This window comes from Sarcophilus harrisii, chromosome 5 (genome assembly GCF_902635505.1).
Source record: "Sarcophilus harrisii chromosome 5, mSarHar1.11, whole genome shotgun sequence".
Lineage (NCBI taxonomy): Eukaryota > Metazoa > Chordata > Mammalia > Dasyuromorphia > Dasyuridae > Sarcophilus > Sarcophilus harrisii.
In genome coordinates, this window is record NC_045430.1 from 43,328,339 (window position 1) to 43,344,194 (window position 15,856).

Sequence of the window (15,856 nt, forward strand, 5' to 3'; positions counted from 1 at the left end):
TTAAGAGACCATTTAGTCCTTTCCCCTAATTTTGCAGATGAATAAAATGATGTTGAGAGCAGTTAGATGATATAGTCCAAGGTTACAGAGTTGATATGTAGCAGAATATTAACAAAGATTGAGATTCAAACCATTAGTATTGTTCTTGGATTTATAAATGGATGTCTTTTAACTATTGTTCTATCTATACAATACCAAATATTTGGATGAAAAGTAAAAAATTATGATCTACTGATTATTTTAAAAATGAACATCTTTGAGAATTGACTGAAGTTTTTGCTTTTCTTTTTTTTTCCTTCATTCAGATATGTCATTGTATTCATAATGCACTTTTAAAACTCTAATTTAATGAATTAATTAATGCTTTTTTATTGGGACCTGCAACTTCATCAATATGGGTTTACTCCCTTCACTGATGATGATCAGTAATTCCTCTGTAAATGATAGTTTTAGAGAGTTGCCTGAAATATTGAGAAGTTAAGTGACATTATCTGGGGTCAAGTTTCAATTGACTTCAATTTGATTCAATAAGGATTTATTAAGCAATGATCTTTTTGCTAGTCACTCTGCTAAATCTCCAGGATTCAAAGACAAAAGTGAAAACAGTTTTCAAGAACTTATATTTCACTAAGGGAAAACAACAGTATACATATTTCTACATGAGTATGAATTTAGATTATATTTTATAAGGTCTAGCCTATACATATACAAGCATATACACACATACAAAAATGCATATATACATATATATATTTGTGTACTCTTGTTTTATGTTATATATAGTATGGTATACCATAATGTATGTAGTATATACACATTTTGCATATTCTTATTTTCCATATGTATGTTTATATGTTTATATGTCATGTAAATCTATAAGACATAATGTATATATACATTATATATAGACATACTATATATCTATACATACATACACAAACATACACATATTATATATGGATATGGATAAATATCTATATATCTATATCTATATAGAGATATATCAAGAGAGAGGAAGAGAAGAAAAGACAAGCGAATCATACAGGTAAGATATCAGAATTTGAATTTATCCATTCCTGTCTCTAAGAGTCACCCCCTTAACCACTATCAACCTATATTTTAGTAATTATAATAGACAATTAGCACATTAATAATATAAAATAAACATGTCAACAATATCAACCATATATATCATTATATTATAGTATAATATCATTAAAGTTTAATATCTAAACCATGTGATATGCCTTGAATATTAAAACCAATGAAGTTAAAAACTCAAAAAGACAAATTTTATAGATCAACAGCTTAAATAAAATTTATGTTAATTTATAATATTTTAGAAGTTTTGCCATAGAATAAAGGAAAATTGGAATTTGTAAAAGTGAAACTCTCACATTGCAATGTTATAATCATTAAATGTTTATAAAATACTTAGCAGTAATAACCATAGTATAATTCTTACTAAAATAAGCAAAACATGTTTTTTCCCCAAATTGAAACAGACTATATCTGTATGACAAGTTTACAAATATCAAAAAGTCAACACAACCTAAATACAACTAAATAGCTGTCAACAATTCAATGGGAAACATTTCAAAATATATGGTTTGTTGACAATAGTGTACTGTCATCAGAAACTTGTGTCTATGTATATATATATACCTTTTATTTAGGAATTAGTTTAATATAAAATGGCCAGTAAATTAATATCAAAAGACCAAAAGACGTTGCTTTGATACATGAGGCCTACTTTTTATAATTAGCTAAAAATAAACATTTTAGAAATGAATGATCAAAGGGTTGAATCCAACCCATAGGAAAAAATTCAATGGATCACAGGTTACAATTAAAATAAGAACTCATGCTGTTAATCTTTTAAATAATTTAATTGTTCTCATATTAAAAGAAAATATTTAAGAGGGGGGATACACTAAATGCATGTTTTAGTTAATTCTGGTTTATGCTATTCTACCCTCTAACTGTAAAAGAATTCACTTTGACATTAGGTTCCATCAATTCATTTGCAATTTCTAAATGTACATGGAATGAAACCACAACTTACATGAAGATTCTGCTGAGTGTCTGGATGCCTGATTATTTTTTTCTCTGTTCTGAGCCAAAGCACTCCCACTGTTCATGGAAACAAGGTCTACATCCATGTCTTCTCTCCTTACAAGTCTTGCCTGGAAGCAATGGGAGAGAATGTACACAATCGTGAAACAAAATATGGCATTTTCTGAATGCAGCTCATATTACCCCAAATAAACAAACAGGCTCTGTCAAACAACCGTCTTCCAAATGATACCACAATCCTTTATTGCTGCCCAGGCAGAACAAATGCACTATGTCAAAGCATTTTTTGCAAATAAGAGCCGATTTCAAAATTGTGGTTTGCTATTTGAGTCTGTACAACAAAAGAAAACATTTTAGTACTGTAATTTTGAAGAAAATCAATCTTCCAGACAGCTGATGAAACCTTAAACAGCTTAACATCATTTATTTACCAGTATATAATTTAATTCTTAATTGAATGTCAGAAATGTCAGAACTAGTTATTTTCTGTAATATTTAAGTTTTAGCCTATACAAGTATCAGTCCCATTAATAATTGTAACATTTTTATCCTCTAATCATTTATTACAAAAATCATATTGAAAAAGAGATTATTGTTTGCAATTTGTATACAAGTTAACATAAAGGCCCTATATTCTAGAACTGATGACAATACATACAAAATGATCTTGAGGATTAAAAACTCAAATTATCATATTTAAATTCATTTATATTTTGCCTAAGCCCATACTGAAGGATTAATTTTTTCTTGGTGATCGAAATAACATTTTCATTCAATATTAAATTTAAAATATTCAGCACTTAAACAGATTTAGATGAATTTTAAAATTCATTCATTCTTTTTCCCCAATGAAGTCTATGTGCAATGAACATTTTTCAAGATATTTGGAAACAATTATTAGACATAAAGAGTGTGAATTCTTTGAGAAGGCATCCTCCTTGATTTTTAGTGAAAATTTAAAAATACATGAAAAACAACAAAACCAAAAATATACATTATACAGAATAATAATTGATTACCCATGAAGTTATCAAAAATAATAGTACTATCTGATACTAATAGTAGTATCTGATTAAGACTTTCATATTAAATAAAAATCTTTTTTTTCTTTTCATTCTGGAAAAATCTGTTTTTTCTTTTTCATACTAGATTCTAGAACAGAAAGCATTTTATAGATCATATAATTCAATCCTGCCATTTTAAAGAAGAGGTCTAAAAAGGCTAAATGACTTTTCTCAAGGTCACATAGGGCAGAATTAGGATTTATAATTCAATTTTCAGTGAATGATAATAAAAAGCATTTATTAATCACCTACTCTGTGTCAGACACAGTGTTAAGTTTGGGGACACAAAAAGAAGCAAAAGATAATTTCTGGCTTCAAGAAGTTCAGGATCTAGTGGGAGAGACAACAAGCAAACAAATAAATACCAAGCAAGCTATCTGTAGATTTTGATAAGAAATAACAGAGGGGAGATACTAGAATTAAGAGAAGTTGGGAAAAGTTTCCTGTAGAAGATAGAATTTTAGTTAAGACTTAAAGTCAGGGAAGCCATGAGGTGGAGATTAGGACAGCAACATTCCAATATGGGAGATAGCCAAAGATGATGCAGAGGGTTAAGAGATGAGTGTCTTGTTAATGGAATGCCCAGGAGGCCAGTGTCATTGGCTCAAATAGTATGTGTTGAGTAGTAAGATTTAAGAAGATTGGAAAGATGGAGTGTGGGGATAAATGGGTTTGGTTACAAAGAGCTTTGAGTGCCAAATGAGGATTTTGTACTTTATCCTAGAGGCAATAGGGAGCCATTGGAGTTTGTTTAATAAGGGGGGAGAGAGGATGACATGGTTGGGCCTAAACTTTAGGAAAATCATTTTGATGGGAGAATGAAGGATGGAGTGGAATGGGGTGAGACTTGAGACAGACAGATGTACCACCATGCTAATGAAATAGTGCAGGTGGGAGGCAAGGAGGGTTTGCACCAGAGTCATGGCAGTATCAGAGAAGTATTAGAGATAGGCTGCATGGTTGAAATGGATCAATTGTCCAAGATTGGATATGGAAGATAACAGATAATCAGGACTTGAGGATGATCAGGCTGTGAGCCTCAGGAACTTGCAGGATAGTGGTAGGACAGGGAGATTTTAGGGGAAATGCAAGTTCAATTTGGATCCATTGAGTTTCAAGGTGTCTGAAAGAGATTAGATGAATAGATTTGACAATTGTTAGCACAGAGATAGAGACTAAAACTCATGGAAACTGATGAGCACCAAGTGGCATAATATATAGATAGAAGAGAAAAAGGGTCCAGAACATCTATGGTTAGAGGGTGGGAACTTAAGGAAAACCAACAAAGGAAACTGACAAGGAACATGCTTTCCAATAGGGAGGAGAAGAACCAGGAGAGAAGTGTTCTGAAAACCTAGAGAAGAGTTATCAAAGAAAACAAAATAATAAACAATATTGATAATCTATAGAGAAGTAAAAAAACAAATGAGGATTGAAAAAGATCCATTTGATTTGGTAATTAGGAGATCATTGGTAACTCTGGAGAGACTATTTTCAATGGAATAAGGCGATTAGACGACTACTTTTTCCAGTATGTTATATTGCTTCCTATGACATTTCATGTTAGTGATCATTTTAGACCCTGAAAAAAAAATTAGTGTCCCTAATATTCCTAGCAAATCTATGCCATAATGAAACTTGTATTCTTAAAATAGTCAAGAGTAAAGAGAGAGCCTCAATTACTGTCCAAATTTCACTGAATTCTGTCTCCCCAAAGACAGTAGATGAGTTCCACAGCATGTTGATGTCACCTGTCTGAACTCTAATTGGATTGAATTACTTCCAAAAGTTTTTTTTTCCTCCTTCTTTCTTAAGGGATGCAGGTTTTTGATAGTGAAACACTTCTATTGTCACTATCGAGGTGAAAAATTTAAGGTGCAATTGCTTTGAACCTCTTCTCTCAAGTCCCCCAAATCATCTTCTCCTCTCTGTTTAGCACTGAGATCATTTGAAATAAGCCCTCTCCTTGCCAATATTCTCCATCTCAAAACTCCTCAATGTCATCTCCTCTTCTCTTTTCCAATAATCTTTGATAATGATGTGGGCTTTCTGTTTTCCAATGCTAGCCTCTCTATGGAGCCTACCCACCATAGCATGATTAAAGAGGAAATTGCTCTATGAGCAAAGCAGAATTTCAGTAGCTTAAAAGAAATGTAAGATGTGGAAATTTAGAAATCTCTGTTCTAAATACTGATATGGACTATTTCTGCCCACCCAACCTACCTGTAGTAGAGCTTGCCAAGGTCATAGTGGGCTGACCAGCCACAGTATGCCACACTGTACTTTAAGTTCAACACATTGATGTCATTTTGGTCCTCTCTTCAAGAACAAAGACAACCAACCAACCAAGTCTCACCTCTGGGGTCTATCTTATTTCCCATTGGTTCAGTTACATTTATATGCATATGGATTCCAGACTTGTATTTGTGATTCTAATCTTTCCTGGGACCTCTTGTGCTGGTCATCATCAGCTCTTAGTAGCATGTCTGCATGTTCTATGGGCATCTCATACTCATATGTCCCAAGGAAAAGTGCACTGTATTCCCATCCAAATCCTTCCAAAATTTTCTTTTTCTCTAGAGGATACTACTCTTCCATTGGCCCAGTTTCACAATTTCCTCACTCTCCTTTATTGCATATAGTTAACAAATCACCAAACTCTGTCACTTTTACGTCTACAACATCTTAATATACCCTTTTCTCCACTCACACAATCACTGCCTTATTTCTAAGACTCTTTGCCCTTAGGCTAAACTACTGCAATATCTTTCTAATTGTTTTCCCTCCTTCCAGTCTCTCTCTCTTCTCCAATCTATTCTCCATACAGTTGACAGAATGAGACCACAAAAGTATATCAGATCATTCTTTGTCCAATAATCTCTGATGGCTCCCTATTATTCCTAGGATAAAATACAAATGCCTTTGCAAAAGTCAATTATGTTTTAAGCCACTGAGGATTTTTATAAGCATTACTTTTCATATACTCCACAACTGAGATGAACTAGCTTCCTCACTGTTCTTCACATATACCATTAGTAGTAGTCTTTGCTCCACAGCTTTGCACACAGCAACCCCCATGACTGAAAAGCATTAACTGTCTCTTAGAAACTTTAGTGTTCTTCAGAGCTTGGCTCAGGCACTACTTATCACCTGAGGCCTTTACGGATCCCTTCCAGTATTAAGCTCCCTAAATGAAATAATTTGGCATTTATTTTGTATATAATTATAAATGTACATACTGTTTGCCTCCAATAGAATACAAGCCCCTTCAATGAAGGGATTGTTTCACTTTTGTTTTTGTATTCACATTGCCTTAATAAATACCTATTGAGTAATTGACACCAAAGTATATAGAACCTGTTACCTTACATAGGAACATTCCTGGTGTTTCAGTTGACGCTCACTATGTACCCAAAGGTTTTAAAGATATTTTTACTTATTTTAGTTCTATGACTTAACATCATCAAGAAGGCAGTCCTCAAAATAAGAAAACCACTAAGAGTATCTGGTTAAGGTCAAGGAAATATTTGTAAACATGTGGCTTCTGAAAAAATCATTAGCATCTGAGTCACCAACAGGCAAAAGATTGGCTCTTTCCATTAAAACACACATAAACACACATGTCAGTCTCTAATTATTTCTGAATATGACAAGAATTTCAAATCAAAAGTCAATTTTCAAAGTGGTACCATCCAGGATCTTATATGCAAACCTAGAATTTGGGTAAGTGGACAAGTTTGTTTCTCATTTGTCTAGCAGTGTAATCAGTGCTGCCACGGGAATATTTAGATTCATTTCTGAAAACATAGTTTCCAAATTAAAAGTGAATCAAGCTAAGTTCCTCTCAGGCTATACAGATGGATACAACACAGATAAGGAAAGCAAAACCACAATCTCCTGCTATAAAATCCCAAACTAATACTTTTAAGAATTGATAATAATTCAGTACCTTACAAATTTACAAGACAATGAATTTCACATTATTTTTGAGTGATTCTGCCCACCCATCTTCACTTCAATTTAACTTCACAATGTTGTAATATAACAAATAATCCCTTATTAATGGTAAATTTGTTCTAATCATTTGTTTCAGCCAGGACCTACTGTGTTTATTCATGCTATTTTTTCTATTTCCTTCCTATGACTTTTCATTGGAAAATGAAGGGCTTAACTTAAGAGAATCACTCCAGCACCAGGGCCCTGGATGCACAAACACAATGGGTCAATTCATTTACCCCTTCAATCACAAGCATTTATTAAGGGCCCACTATGTGTCAGATACCATGCTAAGTGCTGAGAATGAAAACTACAAAGAAGGTAGAATCCCTCCTCAAAATGAGCTTACATTCTAAGGAAGAAGATAATCAGTACATCTAAAATATATGTGGCATAAATTTAAAGTGAATAAACACAAATGTATATAAAGATCTCTTTAATTTGACATTCTCACTAAAGCATAGATACATTCCTGATTATACAGAAACTCTCAGCAATATTAATTAGTAGATTTCTTAATATATTTTCTTCTTAACAAGAAATATTTTAAAATATTATCTACACCCAAGACACTGTCATAACCATTGAGATAGAAATAAAAATAAAAGAACTCATGCTCTCAGGAACTTACAATTAAATGGGGAAGATAAACTATGTCAACATCTAATCATAATACAAAATAGGATGATAAATGCATTAGGAATACAAAGTGCTACTAAGCTCAAAAGAGTAAATAGGTGAATCAGTGGTGGAGGAGCTGCTAACTGATTTAGACTTGTGAAGTCCGAAGTTTGAAGTATGAAAAGGAGAAAAAATGAACTCTTTTTAGGTACAGGAAGAATCAGCGAAAGAAATATCGAGACAGGCGGGATGAGTAAGTAGCCTAAGTAGCCTAACTCAGGAGAACTTTTTTGTGAGAGAAGGGGAATGTTGAGTCTGACTTCCAGAAATGTTTGAACTTGAAATAAGAAGGGGGGGAAAGACAGCTGAGTGACTTTTAGTAAAAAGTAGTCAGCGGAAAGCAACTTGTTAGTCAATTTAACTTTTATCCAAGTGGTGTAGCACAAAATTGGGAAGGAAAGTAAAGACAGGTTTTATGCAAAAAATTGAAACTTTCAAAAAAAAATTTCTATATAAAATGTGTGAAGGCAAATAAATACACCAGATGGACAAGTATATGAGTCCCTTTGGTGCATCTTGTTCTTTTTGACTAGGAATCTCAAAGTCTTCCTTTATATAACTATAAATGCTTTAAATTGATACAATCCCTTAAAAGTTGGTTGTCTGTCATCCATACGTTAACTAGAATACAAATTTTCTTTAGATTTTTCAGTACTCTTAGTGGCTAGATGCATAAAGTGAGCTATGATGAAATAAAGACTTTTGGTATTAAATATTTTTTAGCTGAAATAGATAGTAAAAGTCCCAACTTCTAATCCTCACAGCATTTACATAGTCAGAGTTCTATAGGCCTTCAATTAATACCTAAAGCAATTCTATGAATTTTAATTAAGGATATGCTTAAGGTATGAGAATTGAATCAAGGTTTAATTTCTATACTTACATAAAAAGAAAATATCAGAAAAAAATGAAATTTAAATCAGAAATGAAACTAAAATCTAAGAAATGAAACCTAGGGGTTAGGTTGATGCAGAATAACAGGAAATACAGAGAGACTGCCAATATAGTCACTCAATGGGGAACTATGACCAATTAAGGTAAATGCCAAGAGGAGATGTAAGAAGGGGTAGGGACTTATACTCACTTGGGGGATTTAAGCATTTCAGATAGAATGTAACCTCAATAGTGCCAAACCATTGGAGGAAATAGGGGAGGGACTTGATTTTCAGGACAGAGAATAAAAGGCTGTGTGCTTTCACACTTTAAAGGTGTGCCTACTAGTTTAAACACCTTTTTTTTGCAAGAATATAAAATAAGATCTTTCCTGGATTCATCAGCGAGTCAGTGGAGTTCTTAGGAAGAAGCTTATTTCTTACAAGGGGTCCCCTCTCAAGTTCTGGTTCCTTTAAGAGATCTTTTCTGATAATTCTGTTACTGACTCACCTCTATCATATGTAGTTATTTTGAATATAGCCTATATGTACTTATTGGTGGATATACTGTATCATGCTACAGGGATATAAGTTTCATTAGGGTAGTGACATGTCACACTTTTGTATTTGTATCAGGCTGGCAATAGAAGGAGCTGAATAAAAAAAATTTTTTTTTGCATTGATTAATTAATTGATGGAGCAAAGAGTAAGATACTGGGCTAGGAAAGGCAAAATGAAAGTTGAGTCTTTTTTTTTTTTTTTTTTTTTTTTTTTTTTGGCAGGGGTGAGGGGGAAGAGAGGAAGGGAGGTCCAAGTAGACTTTCCCTCCAGATCAATAGTTACAATCACCTAAAGAACCCTGTACAGAGGAACTGTATGAAGTCCAAAGACTTATCTAATCTTTTCATTCCTTTATGAAGTATATAAAGAGATTCTGTTTGATGGGATTAGGAAACAGGCAGCTATTGGCTACCCCATAATAGACGACAAATCCTAGGGGCCTAACAAAAATAAACAAACAAACAAATAAAACTAATATAACCCTGGATATTCTCTGGGGATATTCAGACTGAAAGAGTTGGGAGGAGAAAGCTATTTCAAGGTGTGTAACCTCTGGAAACACTAAAAATGAACCAATTATAGATTCCGGATAAACTAGTCTTGGAGGTCAAACATTGAATTATGGAGGAAAGCAGGCCCTTGGAGCCCAGTTTCATGTTCTGCCCAGTAGAGATGATGGGCCTAGAAGAACAGTACAAAAATATCACAAGATGAGAAAAGTTATCAGAACCCTAGAGTATCACAGATGTAATGTGCTTCGGCTAAAGGTATTCTCTCCAAGTATGCTTTGTTACCAGCATACCCTTAAATTTGGACCCACTTATCCCAGTGACACTTCATTTGTGGGCCAGTATGCTTCAGGTTTATGGGAATAGGGTTTTTTGGCTATTGTTCCTACTAAAGATCTTAGTAAATGCATTTTCTAATTGTTTCTCCTGGACAGCTTTCTGGTAAGTGAGGGGAGAGGATTAGTAAATGGGGAGGATTAGTGAACAATAATTTTATCTATTAAGCCTTGATGTAGTATCTACTCCATGGGGGACCAAATCTGCCATTGTGAGTTGGGGGAAAGTATAGGCCATGGAAAAGAATTACATAGTACATACTTCATCCAAGATATATTTGGAGGGCCTCCACTGAAGAGATTAGATTATCAATTGGGTACTCCTTATGTGATTTAGTGTTTCAGGGATCCATTGGAGAAAACACAGGTTTTAAAAATTATTATCATTTTGTAGGCTGTAGTTGATCAGTTAATTTTGCGTTGTTTTTCCCCTACAAATCATAGTAGTTTCTTTAACATAATTTTTATACAAGGTTAAGGCTTATCTTTCAAAATGTGTCCATTTTTAATATGGCAATTGATATGAGCAGTATTCATGCTAAGTTTTTAGTATTCATGCTAAATGAATGCTAAGTTTTTAGCATGAATACTGATGACTGGAAATGAACTTAGATATATAGATGACTCCTAATTAAAGGACTGGCTCATTAATTAAAGATCAAAGAGAATTAAAACATTCTCTAAGATAGTATAAAACTAGAGTTCTTTTGTGTGTGTGTGTGTGTGTGTGTGTGTGTGTCCTAGAGTCCCTGTCTCCAGTTTTGGCAGGTTGATAAAACCTATGGGACCCCTTCTTGGAATCAAGGCTTTAATCTATAAGGTAGAAAAGAATTACAAAAAGAAACCATTTATATTGAACTAAATACATATTTTTGCCCACCTACATCCAAGGACCCCAATTAAGAGGTCTCAATAATAAATAATAACTAATAAAATTTATATAGTATCTGCTATGTGTCAGGTTGAACTACAAAACAACTCCTGAAGATAGGTCATATTTTTAATCATCACTTTTTACATTTAAGGAAAATGAGGCAGACAAGCTAAGTAATTTGCCTAAGGTCACACTATTACACAGCAGTGAAATCATATCTTTAGAGAACAAGTCAAGTCTTTCATCCACTCTGCTACCTAGATACCTAATCAAATCTCACCTCATTTTACACATGAGGATATTGTAATATCTTTTTTTAGCTTTCTCAGTGACTTGCCATGTGTGCCTACATGAATCATCAGAAGGGGGTAATCATCCATTTTGAAAATCACCAAAGAAGTTTTTTTGTCTTGAATATACGCCCTAAGAAGACAACACACTGTTCTATTGTTGCTATCAAGTCGAGAATTTGCTGTTCAAGTCCCTGAAGAGGGAATCACCAATTCTTATTCCTCTTTTCTTCTTCTCATGACTCTCATTGGATGATTTCTCACCTGAGAGCTTTTATGGCTCTTCTTTATCATTCATTGGAGGACAAGGAGTTTTTTCTTCCTCAGTATATTAAATTCCTTCTTTTCAGGAAGTCTCAAAGTTCAGGGGCTAGATTCTGATGGATGTTCATATTCCCTAAAGCATGCTACTTAGTCTTGATCCCTCACAGCACAGTGCTTAACTTGGAAAATTGTGTTTCTGGGACCAACAAATAAGAAGCCTTCTTGATCTTGTCTGGAACATCATGCTGATTTAATAAAATAAGATATGATAGGATGGGCCTGAAGCAGAGAAATGTTAGTAGTTGTTGGAAAGCCTGAGGGAACTAGTCTAAGACATGGTATGTATACTGAAAGTATAGAACTCAAAGACTAAATTATCTGATGATTTTAGAAAGTATGATGACACTTAGGGAATATTCCTAATTATCTCCCAATAAAAGGGAGAGGAGTTCCTTGATTTCATGTTAAGATGAGTGAAACTATCTCTGAGGACCACTATCAGAAGAGAGTACTTGGACCAGGGAGACTAGTATAAGTTCTTAGGATAGTATATCACACATCAAGTTAATAAGTATTTATTGAGCATTTACTATGTGCCAAATACTGTGTTAAAGTGCCCTCTTACTACTTCTGCCATTGAAGCCACATGAGTGAAAAAAATAGTCCTTGGCATAAGTTGGAGAACCTCCTGGGAATACCAAACATTTCCCCAGGCATGAGTCACTGGACAACGGGAGGAGAGAGTATACAGGACTGCCAGATCTATGCTAGGAACTCAGGTGGTCTTTTGGAAGTGCAATAGGCAGAGTCACTATTTCTAGGAAGGAAGAGGGTTTGAAGAAAGAGATCCAAGAGACCCAAAGCGGGAAAGCAGGGCCAGAATGCAGAGAGTTTGGTCTATTCTATTACAACTGTGTCCTAAATGGACACACTAGGGATGTGTGTGAGAAAAAGAAATGCAGAGTTGGTGTGTAAAAAGGCTCAAATTAAAAAAAAAAAAAAAAAAAAAAACTACCACAGGAAAAGACATATGGGTACTTGAATGAAGATCATTGAGAGCTTTGAAAATTGCAAGCCTGGTCTCAGTATCATCAACTGCTTAGGGCTCAGTCTGATCTGGACTTGTAGTAACTTATAAAAAAGGGTCTAAAGTAAATGTTGTGAATGTGAACTGCTGAACTGGACAATACATCCCAGTGCTCTGCTGTACACTAATGTTCTTCAAAATTTAGTTGTAACATACAAAGAGGGATAGAATTATATAGCCTAAGTGAAAAAAGGATTACTACATCTGGCTTCTGGGTGAAAAAAGTTTTAGGGAAAAGAGCAAATGAGAAGGATATAGCTGACAAAAGGGTAAGAAATCATGTAATTGGCTTGCAGGAGCCTAGATTAGTGAAAAAAGTAAGCGATTGAATCTGATGAGGATAAATTTGGCAAAATTTGGAAGAAATTGAGACACATTTAAGGGAAACAACCTCCGTATTCTACTACCAATTTGAAAGAGGGAGCAGGACCAAAGTCAATGAAATAAACAGAAAATTATAAAAATGGGTGATGAATATTTAAGTAGAACCTGAGGAGATAAAAAATTCAAGAAAGAAAAGGAGGACACAATTGGCATGAGAAAGCAAAGTAAGAAAAGATTCAGTAGAACAATTTAGAGGGTTAAGAAAATTAATAAAGTAGGGCAGAGTTCAAAATATTTAAGTAGAAAAAAAAAATAATACAAGCCCAAAGGAGAGTTGAGTATGCTGGTATTGCTGAAAACTGAGAAAGAAAGTTGAATGAAGTTGTCAGGTTATTAAGAGATAATTGGTTGTAAAAAAACTTTTGACCAGATGCCAAAGATTAAGGTAGAAACACCCATAATTAGTTAAATAAAGCAAGATTGAATATTCCAACTATTATGAAGAATAGGAGAAAATTTGCAGTAACTTACATTATATGCAAAATGTTTACATTTCTGCGCATTGAGAATTTTCTGTGCTTCAAATGTAGTCCGATCTTCTTCTTTGAGGAAATGAAGGGACTTGAAAAATGCTTCTTTACACTTCAGGTTGTTGGGAAGAAGCAAGTTTTCCTAAAGGAAAATGGGGAAAAGGGAAATGAGGAAGAAAAGAGACTTAACTTTTATCAGGATAGTAGAGAGTGGAAAAATGTTACCCAGAGGAGAGAGAGAAAGAAATAGATCTTAAAAACAATTTTGAAACTTTCTGAAGTGGACACTCTGAGGAGGAAAAAACTCCAAGGAATCAGAGTAGGACCACAGAAACCAACAGGGAAGAGATTAGCCAGTAAGATTCAGGTAAAGAATTAAAGAACAAGAGGAGTTGGTGATTCCTAATTCGGAGAGACTGAGACAGCTTTTTCTCAATATGAGAACAACAATTAGGGAAATATTGTCATCCTTAAGGCATGTATCCAAGAAAACAAAACAAACAAACAATTTTTTTTTTTTTTTTTTGGCCACAAGTCTAGGTAGAGTAGAGGAAGGTTTCTAAATAATTATAAAATTTCAGAAAAGAAATGGAAGCCCATGGGGTTGTGGATGGAGGAGGGAATCGCAATTTCCTCAATATTGCCCATTAAAGGAAAGATATGCAGAACCGAAAAATTAATTTGGGAAGTGAACAGTTGGCTAAGAAAATGAAGTCTGACTCTAGATTTTGATGCTGACATAAAGATAACAAGAGGCTCCACGAATGGGGGGAGTTTGAACCTCCTGCATTTTTCCTTTCATTTTGCTTTCCTAGCCTTGGGTCATCTCAGAACCCAAGCTGGATATGCAAGGAGCAGGGAGAACTGACTTCACCAGGAGTGCTCTCTTACCTTGCCTTTTCTTTTAGACCAAGCTGCTTGACTGCTCACAAGCCTTGGATGATATAGGAATCAACAACTTCATTCCTTCTGATGAAATGCAAAACCACCATTTGCCCTATCACTGCCTCCTAGGAATGTTTAGGCTTTTTCATTTGCCCTCTATACCCTATGGTCCTTTGGCATTGCCATCTTAAATGCCCATGTAACTTAAACTTTAGGCTTTGCCAACTAATCCACTGCTCCACACAAGACTTGGGAGTTTTTGCATTAACCCTGAAGCTGAATTTTCTTATATGATTGTTTTCCCCAATTAGGGCATAAACTCAGCAGGGACTAAAATATTTGTATTTCCAGTTTAATAAATACTTTTTTAAATTTACTCATTAAATTCTGTACCATGGATTGCAATGCAGAAATAGCAGATTCCTGACCAGAGATAAGAGTATTCCAAAAAAAAAAAAAAAAAAAAAGACTGGAAATAATGTATTTGGGAGGTGTTCTATAAATCTAATCAAAAGAGCTTTAAAATAAAAAGAATGGGGGGAAAGGAAGACTGTATATATAAAGCTCTCCTTAGATAGAAGCTATTAAAAAAAAGGAAGGAAAAGAACACAGAGGTCCTCAGAAATTCATAGGAGGAAAAATCCAGGAAAAGAGGTGGTGGTAAGATCCAGAAACTTACAAATATCCAAAGTTTAGGCAAGAAACTAATATTCTTCTCACAAGAGTTAAATTTTATTTCACGGACATCATTGGAACTTGGTAGTATAGAACCAATGAATAAGCTATGGTACTAAATGATATATCTTATTCAAAATAAAGAGGGTAGATGGATGTGGGTGGTTATGGAGTTACACTGAACACTAAGAAAGCATTTCCATTTGAGTACAATCAGTAATTAGCAGGGAAAGCATGGCAGAGAGTATTTTGGATGAAGGTCAAAATAGGGAGAAACAGAAGTGATTATGTTATTATAATATACTAAAGAGCACCTGGACAGAAAAAAGAAAGCTATGATTTGGGGAAACAAATCATAAATCTGGCACAGAGGCATGATGATGTGGGAATGATGGGGGAGTTTAATTATCCAAACCCTGGATGGAGCTCTCTCAATGCCAAAATCAGTTTACATCATAACTTCTTGATTGACTTTACTACAAATTTCAACCTTCAAAAAGTAGAGGAATCAACAAGGGGAAATTAAGTTCTGGATTTATCTCCTTTACTCGAAGAAACTGCTGGGTTGCTGGATTGGAAATGATATAGGAATCAACAACTTCATTCCTTCTGATGAAATGCAAAACCACCATTTGCCCTATCACTGCCTCCTAGGAATGTTTAGGCTTTTTCATCTGCCCTCTGTACCCTATGGTCCTTTGGCATTGCCATCTTAAATGCCCATGTAACTTAAACTTTAGGCTTTGCCAACTAATCCACTGCTCCACACAAGACTTTGGAGTTTTTGCATTAACCATGAAGCTGAATTTTCTTATATGATTGTTTTCCCCAAT

At 34.3% G+C, this 15,856-nt stretch overlaps 1 protein-coding gene across 3 annotated transcripts in view; it reads right to left on the reverse strand.

The window, feature by feature from the left end:
- LRRIQ1 (leucine rich repeats and IQ motif containing 1) overlaps positions 1-15,856 on the reverse strand; it is a 315,252-nt gene that overhangs the window by 32,613 nt on the left and 266,783 nt on the right. For 2 of the 3 annotated variants that reach the window (XM_031940561.1, XM_031940563.1), the window contains 2 exons: positions 13,465-13,605; positions 2,066-2,186 (listed from right to left, as the gene is read on the reverse strand). In XM_031940561.1, the coding sequence (XP_031796421.1) occupies positions 2,066-2,186; positions 13,465-13,605 (262 nt within the window). The remainder of the gene's footprint in view (positions 1-2,065; positions 2,187-13,464; positions 13,606-15,856) is intronic. The other variant, XM_031940562.1, reaches the window with a different exon arrangement.